The following is an 11,161-nucleotide window of genomic DNA, read 5'->3' on the forward strand; positions in this document are numbered from 1 at the left end:
CATCTTAGACTTGATTTCACTTCCAACTCCCAAAAACATGCTGGTAGGTGGACTGGCTTTCACTAAATTGTCCCTAAGTATGAATGTGTGAATGTGTATGGGCATGGTGTCCTGCTATAGAAAAGGTCCTGTCCAAGGTGTATTCCCACCTCGCCATCCAGTGTCCACAGGATAGGGTCCAGATCCACCGTGACGCTGGCCAGAATAATGCGCTTACTGCTGATTGTTTCCCACTGAAGAGATCAAGCGACATAAGAGAAATGCATTAAAGGTTTTGCTATTCATTGTGGTACATTTTCTGCATATCACTAATAGTAACACAGTTTGTGTATTGTATTTCATTACAATACACAATATTTTTCACTGGTATGATAGCATTTTGCTCTGGTACAAACCCTTCTTCATAGTCCTAACTCTCAGTTTATTTGGAGTATACTGTATAGTAACTGCTCCTGACTATAATATTTGTGCTTTGTAATGTGTTTATCAGATGAACTAATAGACACTATGTTAAATCAACAAGAAAATGTCAGTGTCAGATTTTATTTCACTGAAACACATGCCTGTGTTAGATAAAACCCCTGTACACTCATTGTGGAGAAATAAAAATGTCAATCCAACCTCCCAACCCACCCACCCACCTCCAAACGTTATTGTATGTTATAATTCACACACAGACAGTATTCAGCATGATTCACCTGCTGCCTAAAATTTGAACCCACTCATTTTTTATCTAATCAAATACTAAACGACACTGCATTTGTTAAAAAAAAAAAAAACTAAAAAAGTTAGCAAATTGTGGTAAAATCATTTGCCATGATGATAGGGAAAACCAGTCCGGTCTGTTTGTTCATCTCTATTTAATGATGCACACTATTCTCAAGCCCTCTGCTTCTGTAGAATTGTTACCCCTGATGGATACTTATGTCTGATATACAGATGACAAAAAGATGAAAGATTTATCTATTTATTTATTTATTTATTTTACAAATTGATCAAACATATGCCAAATTACTAAATGATTACAAAATTAATTTATTCAGTTATTATGTCAACTGAGCTTTTTCAGCTCAGTTTTAGCACAGCATAATTGACCTTCCTTGTCAGAAAATCCTACGGGACTTTTAGTTAAACCTATAGGATCGTATGTGATTTTTAGAATCTTATTGGAGCTCTACTTGCTTACTTTATTGGAAAAATTTTATTGTTATTGGAAAGTTATTGGAAATTATAGAGGGTGCTTTGGGACTTTTACAATCCTAAAAGAGTTTCTTTAAAATTAGAGTGTTTTATCATATACAGTACCCTCCACTAATACGGGCACCCTTGGCTAATATGAGCAAAGAAGGCTGTGAAAATTTTCTTTATTTTTTAACCTTTTGATCTTTCATTTACAAATATCACAAAAATACTCTGGGTATCATGGATATCAAACAATTGCAAACGCAACACAGGTTTATATATATATATATATATATATATATATATATATATATATATATATATATATATATATATATATAAACTGTTAAATATAGGTGTGCAACAATTTTTGGCACCCCTATGAATTTATAAGAGAAAAATATATTTGAAGTATATTCCCATTGATATTTTGCATTTTTTTTAGTACACCTGGGTGACTAGGAACAGGAAATTGTTCAACCATGACTTCCTGTTCACCAAACCTTCACCGCACTCTAAAAGAATAAGACTTCCCGAAATGAAAACTTTGTCTGCAGCTTAGCCCAAAGTCATGTTCATCCTTAAACACATCCTAATATGTGGTATAAAAAGCCCACATTTCCACTGTGGAGTAATGTACAGACCACTGTTTAATTGGTTAAAGGGGCTGCTGGCAGAACTACTGCTGCTGTGACTGTGAAGAGTTCCCTTGGAGATCAATAAAGTACCATAGAACAGGGGTTCCCAAACTTTTCCAGGGCAAGGCCCCCCAAATGGCATTAACATTTGACCGAGGCCCCCCTTTTGCAAGATGTCTTTAAAACACATTAAAAATACAGACTTCTGAATATCCCCTTTTTTAATTATTAATAATTACATCTTACATCTTTACATTACATTAGGACTTGATTGTGTGTATGTGTGGTTGTCTGAGAGTGAGAAAGAGAAAACATACATTTATTTATTTTTCACACCAAATTGTTGAGGCCCCTCGGGCGCCCCCTGGCGGCCCCCACTTTGAAAACCACTGCCCTAGAAGACCCAGCTAGGTGCATGGCCTGCACACTGACAGGGCAGAATGAGCAGAAACAGTACAGTGTATGTGAAAAAGAGACATTTTCACAGAGTGAAGGGTTTTCCCAGGCTGTCACACATTTAGCATATTACAACATACGTACGAACAAAGCAACAATAAAAAATAATTAACCATAACAATGAAAAAAGAACCTTGATGCCTGACAAACAAGAAACATACCCTAAACATATAACTGATAAAGCCCTTGTCAAAAAATCCTAAAGGATTCTAATAAGAAACTTCTTAGTAGAATTCTATTCTAAGTAGAATTTCTATCATATTTTGAAGCCATTCCTATAAGATTCCTACAGGAATTGTCTTATAAGACAAGACATAAATATCATGTATCATATTTTAACCGAACTTTGGTTTATATTTAGGAAAAAATAATACCATTTTAAAGGAAAATAATATGACTCATGAATGTCCCCTACAGGCGCAATATCATAGGTTCATTCATTTAAGGTGGAACAGCGAGTTCGGATAAGAAGCTGCGAAACTTCAGCCTTGTACAAGACTCATATCAACAGTTCTTTCATAAATAAATCACAATCTCAAAACGTTTGTGTGTTATGTTTAAGTTAACTTGTTCTGAATCATGTTCACCGGATAAGTCGTATGCATGATTTTCTATAATAATTTTTTTTTTTTTTGCTGCTTCTCCTAAACAGTGCGGCCGGCAGTGACGTCACCGGCGCCATATTGGTGTCTCTGTTGTCTTTCTGGTTGTAACTGGGTTTAGGAAGCTCTGGGGAGAAATCACGCTACCATGGAGCTCAGTACGCTTCTTGGCGCTTTTAGAGGTACTCTAAAACATTAATGTGTCTTTTGGTTTTGATATTACTCTGTAAATTCCTGCGGGTTTGTTAGTTTTTTGTATAACACTGGATGACTAACTAGATTTAACGCTAACGCTAAGGTAAGGTTAGCTATCTACCAGTTAGCTGCGGTTAGTTAGCGCGCTACTTTATCAGGATACTAGTTGTGTAGTTAGCCGGTAAGCTAAAGGACTGAGTGACTCACCTAAACGCTTGAAAACAGGAAGCTCGTGTGTTTGTTCCGTATACGATTATTTACATGTAGAAACGCTGCTTCATTAATGCAGAGAAATCATGAGTTAGCACAGAGTTGACTGTCAGAGCTTTTAAAATAATTTAGTCCCATGAAACTTACTTAGAGAAACACATACTAATGCCTAGCACTGTACCAATTTCTGATCTGGAAGTGTAGGAGGAATGTGATTTTGCCAATAGTGCTTCCTGATTTTTCTTTCGTTTCGGTGAAACCTTGTGAAGTGCATGTCTTAGATCAAGAGTACTTAATTCCAGCTTTGCTGACCTCCTGTCTTGCAGTTTGAAGTTTTCCCCAACAGCTGATCAAATGATTGGTAAACCTAGATGTGTAGGGAACATTAGGGGAAACCCTCAAATCATTCAGTACAGGGGGTCTACAGGACTGGAGCTGAGAACCCCTGGTTCAGATAATCACATCGTACACACTAACTGTGTATTCCAGATTTTGAGAAGAAAGGAAAAAAGGAAACATGCCCCATTTTGGACCGGTTTTTGACCCATATAGCCAAAACTGGAGAGACAATGTGAGTTGCTTATGAAACTTTTTTTTTTTCTAATATCAAAATCATTAATGTTGATGTCTTTGCTTTTATAACGTTGATGTTTTCAAATGTGTAGTTTGTCAGCGCCAAGCTACAAATAATAATAATACATTGCGATGCACCAGTCTGCTTTGTGGACATATGGAGATTAGTTTACTCTTAAACACAAATACAAATGCTTCTCGTTTCTGTTGTGTGCTCTCTTAGGATTCAGTGGTCCCAGTTTAAAAGCTACTTCCTTTTCAAGCTAGAAAAAGTCATGGATGATTTTAAAGCCTCGTCTCCAGAGCAGCGGGGTCCTGCCAATCCAAATGTCGAATACATTCCCTTTAAAGAAATGAAGGAACGTATACTTAAAATTGTGGATGGCTACAACGGGTAAGAGATCATGACGTAATTTGTTCGGCCCTACACTTTACATTTTACACTGCCACGATATCCAGTGACATTTACGCTGAATATATTATATTACTGGATTTGCCAACCTTTACACAATTTGAGTAGGAGCATTGCAGTTTAACATCAGAGTGTGGTAGTACGTGTTATCACTCAAGACATGCAAGAAGAACAGTCGTCTTCTCTCCAATTAAGCGGTTGGTGAACCATGATGTATGAATCTGGAAAGATTTGTGCAGCTGTTTTGAACACTGATATTATATTACTGCTGTATCGTCTTGCCCTTCCCCAGTTCGGTTCTGGATGATTACATCACGATTTTGTAATGATAAATTGTGAGCAGTGAAAGAAAGAAATAAAATCAATATCGCACTCATACACACTACATCCAATTCCTTTTGCATCACTGGCATTAATGAAAGTCGAGTGCTTGCTTGTAGGCTGAAACTGGGCAATCTGATACAAATTTGATTTATTGATTGATAAAATGAGAACAAAAGTCTTATATCTGCCAAAAAAGAGGGTTTTTGCAATAGATCTAACAGTGCATTTACTTGGATGCAAGTTGGATGGATGTAACTTTAGGTCCATGGAAAAGCCAGTCACGTAATAGTCAGATTTCTTTTAGTTTCATTACGTTGTCACTTTTTCTGCATACACCTGAATTGTTTTCTTTTGTTTGCATATTGTTATATTTGATTGCATGTTTTCATTTGGTTGATGGCATTTTTGTTTTTACTTATCCTATATTTTGGGCACAATTTTATTTATATTTTGCTTCTATGAGATGATGCATTTTAAGGACCAGTCTAATTTGATGCAAAGATTTGTACATTAGCAGGAGCTAACATGGAGGTGAAAGCAGCAGTCTGTTTATTTAAATGTGAAAGTGCAATAAAAATATGTTGTCCCTCAAATCAATGAATAATCGTGATAATCATTTTGCCCATAATCGTGCAGCCCTATATTAACCATTGAATGTCAGTTGAATGTCAAAATTTTTTGAGATATACACTGGTGAAAACATTACTTATGTGTAGACTTTATTGCCTCCTAATTTGCTCATGTCTAAGATTTTAAAGAATTTCACAGGTGTTGTTCCTTAATTTTGTATTGTATTAGCTGACACTTTTGTCCAATGTGACCTGCATAACTAAGGTTTCAACAGGGTTCAGCAGGGTTTTTTTTTCAACTTGATATCTTTTTTGCCATTTTCATTACTACCCTAATAGGAATTTTCTAAAATGGGTTGGAGCCAAGTGTAATTCACAGCAATTTTAGCTCACACGGTCTGCTGCTACAGATCTAATTGTTTTAAAAGAGTTTTTTTCAGAGTTAATTATACTTTAAGGATCCTAAATGTCATCTTACAGCTCAATGCAGGTTAAGACCTGAATGTATAAATGCTTAAGTACATGTTTCAGTTTTGGAAATTGTTGATCCCTTTGTTCCAGGATCCCTTTCACAATCCAGCGACTTTGTGAACTGCTCGTTGAGCCAAAGAGAAACTACACAGGAACAGACAAGTTCCTCCGAGGCGTGGAGAAGGTAGCCTGTGTTCTTAGAGCTTAGGTTTCTTAGCCACCAATTGTACACTGTGTAGTTGTGGAAGTTATACAGTTTCTAAATCAGCTCTCTTGAAAGAATCTTTCTGTTCATTTTATTGCAGAATGTGATGGTGGTCAGCTGTGTGTATCCTACCTCAGAGTGAGTGAAGTTGCCTTTTCTTTACATCCTACAGACAGGAGACAAAATAAAATCTCTGGAACTTCTCTGGAGGCTCCCAAAGCCTCCCATAAATGCTCGAATTGGTTGCGATCTGATGAATGAGAAGGCCATAGCATATGATTTGCATAATTTTCATACTCCTCTCAAACCATTCAGTGAGCACTTGTGCCCTATGGCTGTCGAACTGTTTCATTGTAGGAAAATAAAAAGCTCACGGGCGGCACAACAGAAAAGTTTTCACCCTGTCCTCAAGAGATGATGAGTTCGAAGCCTGACAGTGCCTCATGGTTCAGTGGCCAGTAGAGAACTAAATTTGCTAGAGAGCAAAATTTGCCATGCCCTTTGGTTTTGAGGAATAGCATACCCACTTCTCTGTCAAGCAAAGTGACAGTAGACATCTGTGGTATCTGTGAGCTCATGTTTGCAGATGGGGGTAGTTTAGTTAATTTGTCACCTGTATGTATGCTGTGCAATAATTATGTTTCATGTATCAGGAATTCCAGGGCTTTTTAATCTTTCCTGCAAGGGGCTGATGGTGCTGCAGGTTTTGCCACTTGTTTAAACAGATCTTGGACTTGAAAGATAAAGATTATTAGGTGTGGCCCTTATTTGGCTGGAATGAAAACTTTCAGCCACACCACCTTTTTGTAGTTAAAATTGGGGACCCTGATGTATTGCTTGGTTTTAAATGCTATAAATGGATTGAATGTTTTACTGAACTCCATGCTATCATTTGTCATTGAAGAAAAAATGGCTCCAGTGGTGTGAACAGAATGAACGGAGTCACGTTCCCTGGAAATGCTTCTGCTCTTCCGGATAGGTAAGGACTAACACTCGCAGCTCTTGCCAAAAATGTAAATTCTCCAAACTCTCCTTGTAATTACAAAATTGATCTCTTTTTTTCTTCCTTTTTCCCCTGCATCTCTTACTCTCTCTTATTTTCATTCTGTTAGAAATGTGAATGGTCCAGGAACACCTAGGTCAATAAATAGATCAAAGCTTTCTCTGTCAAGCAGCATAACTGCCAACGGCCTCCCGGACAGCACAGAGACCAGTGAGCAAGTTCTTGAACAGACAGAGAGAAGAGTCAGGTAACGGTTCAGAAGCCATTCTTAGCAACCTCATGCAAAGAAAAAACACGATACCTCTTGCATGTGACATTCCTTCTGGGCAAATTCTGCAGACTATTTGGATTTATTAGTACACTCTCCAGTAAGCAGAAAAACAGTTTTTTTTTCTAGTATATACGGTCAGTTATTTATTTATTTATTTATTTAGCCATTATAAACCTTTATCCTCCTTTTACCGCAGTGATTCCTTGACATCAGAAACAGTATGCTCAAGTGAAGGGTCGACAAAGGGCAAGCACCGCAAAGACGAGGAACCAGAGGAGGAGGAGGAGGATGATGAGGACAGGCATAATGCCAAACGGCTTAAGTTTGATAAGGACGCAGAGGAGGAGAATGAAGCCAGTGGGAAGGAGTTGTCTCGTCATGCTCCTGTTGAGAGCTCAACAGATGTGGCTGAGCCCTCTCTCCACATTAGTATGGAAGTGAAAGATACATCTGTGCTCATTTCTGAAGATCAAGGTAAGCTTTACTGGTGTCCTTTTATTTGTTGTTGTTTGGGGATTTGTATATTTTAAGGGACCTCTTATAGTGACATTTTCCAGTCTGATTCCTTCATGTTCATTTTGAAAACCACAATCACTTTTTCAGTGGAAATTTGTTGGCTGTTTGATTTTTTTTCTCTATCTAATGCTAATAAAGGTGAAAAATTTGCCTGTTTATTTTCTTTGTAGATCGCTGATTCAGCTTTATTAGCCTGCTGGTTAGCTAAGGAGCATTCAGATAGGACTTACCGTTTTTCTGGGTTTTTTATGGGGGGGCAGTTTCTCAATGCTAGCTATCATGCTTAATTATTCATGTCCTTATAAAATCGTGCACCCAAAATGTATAAAAATACATGCAATATTTTGTACACTGAAAATGCAAAAATACGTTTTTGTTAGGGAGACTTGGATCAGTAATGCCTATCCAGAGAAAGTAGCTAAAGACATTTTCAGGAATGATTCTGTGACAGTTGTGTTTAAAGAATTGATGGTCTTGCCCCTCCTACATGTCCCACCTCAGCTCGTGTGGTACATGGTTATTAAGCTTGGGTAATTGGGTACAGTATGGCTTATTGGGCAGTGAAAATGATGAGATATAATGGTTAATTTGTTGAGCTGTCTAGCTTCACCATCTGGTGCAGACTTAAATCATGAAGGGTCAGTCAACTATACTGTCTTTTGATATCTAAAATATTACTGTACCATGAATGTTAATCAACAGTTATAGTTATATCGTTCATGTTGGCAAGAGGTTAAAATAGCTACAACTAAACTAGAAAAAGTTTGCTCAAAGTCGAGCTTTTATTTAATTCATTTATGCTTTATTATTGAACAAATTGTCAGATTCTCATTCTTTTTCCCTATTCTAGTGAACTTTTTTTTTTTAACCCCCCGAGTTCTGCTGTGAATTTCTCCAGATGTGCATTTTATGTAAATTCAATTCATTAATCTCTCCACAGAGCCCTCCAGCACACAGTCAGAGTCTGGAGATGACACGGTTGGAGAACTTGGGACGCTGGATTCTCCTGGCTCCTCCCACAGCAATGAGAGTGGCTGTGAAGCGGAGCTGTCTGTGCACAAGGCACAGCTAGAGAGGCTCGACCCTGCAGAAATAGAGGAGGCTGAGGAAAACAGTGACCCTGTAAGCAGCAGTAGTAACAGTGGTAGTGAGGAAGGAGTGTGTCATGCAGAGTCTGCGTCTTCATCTCCCAGCAGTTACACAGGGCCGGCAGCAGAGGGCAGCAGCATTGCAGAGGACACTTCACAAAGCTCAGAGCCTGCACAAGACTCTGTGGAGCAAGACTGAACGCACTGATTATGTGGGTTTGGTTTTCTTTTTTTTGTTTGTTTTAAACACAGCACCACATCAGCCCCAAACGACCAGCAGCCCTGGATACAGAGTGCAAGTCTTAATACCTCACACTAGAGGAGGGCATACTCATGGTAATGCAGAGAACCTTATCCTCCTCAGGTCTCTACACAAACCTTGCATGGCCTTCTGACAGCCACACTTCATGCTGTGTATTCGTTCTTTTCTGGAGAATGATTTTAACTTGAGCTTTTTGTTTACTGAGACAAGCCTACAGTGGCGAATGTATATTGATGGTCTAATCACGCTTATCACCCAGTCTCCTACAACTGATTTGCCACAAGTTTTCTATGAAGGTGTGCATGTTTTTTCCCACCCCATTGTTTTGTTATAGACCAGGATTACATGGTCAGAAAGATGCTTTAATCTACAAATCCAATTAAAACATTCCAGGGGCCTCTTAAAAAATAGCATGTAGGATTAAACCACTAGTGGTTGTAATTCAAACACCATCTATTCTTGAACAAAGTCAAGGTGTCTGACTGCAGGATTATGTAAACAGAATCACTGGAATAAAGCATTTTATACTTGTGAAATCAGCATTTTTATTTTTCAGCAATTAAAAGATGAAGGTTGATGGACCAATACCTATATTTCTAAAAATTGAATTTATTTCATAGAAACATAAGAAATAACTGTATCTTTTAGTGATTACTTTTCAAGCAGCAACAGCCTGACCAAATGCCCATTTAGTTTGAACCGTATGCGGCATCACCTTTTGTCTATACTGCCTTCTGCATTTGCTTTCTTGTGGCACAAACAGAAAGTCATTTTAGAATTTCTTAATTTATTCTTCAACCACTCACAATGTTTTCTTGCTCTAGGAATGTGAAAACTCCTATCTGTAGTGCAGTTAGGCATGCCTTTGTTGCTCTCTGGAGGAGTGTGATCAAGTGTGGAGTAACCAATTAAGTTGTCCACTTTTTTTTTTCAACCGACTCTGTTATGTACACGGTAGCGACAACTTTCTTTTTTTATTTAAAATTTTATCATCACACATTTTAGTACTTCTTGGTCAACATTCTAGCGTTTTATGGTGCTGTTAAATGGACTGTAATTTCACCTGCATTAGATATTCATGCAGCTAGTTAGATTGTAAGTAACTGAAATAGCTAAATATGTTTGTGTTTAACCACTATTGAGCAATTCTTATTGATGTCTGTAATAAGCTTTTCACATTACATTTCCTCTCCTAGCAAAAGCAGTTCTGAAAATGGTGATGAACTTATGAACACTAACCCTCCTCTGCCAGCTTCGTAACATCTGAGCTAATATTGGTGTAGGCCATCATATCTGTAACTAATTTCATAACTCCTTTTTGATATTTAGAATTTTTAAATTTCTATAAATTAGATTTTGTAGAACGTAAAGAAGTGTTCAATGCCTTTGTGTAAAGTAATCCATTTTATGATTTCTCTGTGAACTGAATGCCTGGGCTTTCAATACAGTATTCAAGTAAAGCAATAAATGTCAATAGTAAAAATGTTGATGAGACTTCATTTGTGCATGATGAAGTAGCAGCCATTAAGAATCAAATAAATTTTGGAACACTCACTCAAGCTCTTGTTTGAGTTTATTCCCCCACCTCCCATCAATATCAGCAATAAGAATTATTAGAAAAAGAAAAAATATCAGAAAATACAAGTTTCATGTACAATTATGTAATATTGGCTGCAAACAGTAGCATGTTGGACATGCATTGATCATGTAGTAGGATTAGCTAAAGCTAAATGCATCATCTCAATTTATGCTTAGATATCGTTAGTAATGAATAACTGAGCCGAATACAAATGGAGCATAAAACAGCATTACTTCTGAGACTGAGAGGATTGATGCAGGAGAGAAAAACCCTGAGGAGGGAGCTCAGTGCACTGAGAGTGAAGTTGCACCTCCAAGACAGAACAGCTTCAGTGCCTTAGAGTTAATCAACAGACACAAGCCTCATAAACACATCCACAGAGCCATCAGTGTCACAACCCTTCTGCATACCATAGGGTTCAGCACTGACAACCTCAACCATCCACACAGGCTCCACTGACCTAATGACAGCAGGGCTGAGTTTGTAAAGAGCACAGCACAGACAGCAGCAAAAAAAAGTCCCGTACTCAAAAAAGTCATCATCTCCACCATATGGCCACAGAGATTTTCACCCTAATAGCATCCAGAGAATACAGGAATAATTGT

General features: G+C 37.7%; 1 protein-coding gene across 1 annotated transcript; it reads left to right on the forward strand.

Annotated features, from left to right (window-relative positions):
• The first annotated feature begins 2,909 nt into the window (after positions 1–2,909).
• Positions 2,910–10,531, forward strand: ppp4r2a (protein phosphatase 4, regulatory subunit 2a). Its single transcript, XM_017487547.3, has 9 exons — positions 2,910–3,060; positions 3,773–3,854; positions 4,080–4,250; positions 5,723–5,816; positions 5,938–5,975; positions 6,742–6,816; positions 6,950–7,087; positions 7,308–7,585; positions 8,568–10,531. The coding sequence occupies exons 1-9, from the start codon at positions 3,027–3,029 to the stop codon at positions 8,912–8,914; spliced, it is 1,257 nt and encodes a 418-aa protein (XP_017343036.1). The 5' UTR covers positions 2,910–3,026; the 3' UTR covers positions 8,915–10,531.
• The last annotated feature ends 630 nt before the right edge of the window (positions 10,532–11,161 follow it).

Source organism: Ictalurus punctatus, chromosome 15, assembly GCF_001660625.3.
Source record: "Ictalurus punctatus breed USDA103 chromosome 15, Coco_2.0, whole genome shotgun sequence".
Taxonomy (NCBI): Eukaryota; Metazoa; Chordata; class Actinopteri; order Siluriformes; family Ictaluridae; genus Ictalurus; species Ictalurus punctatus.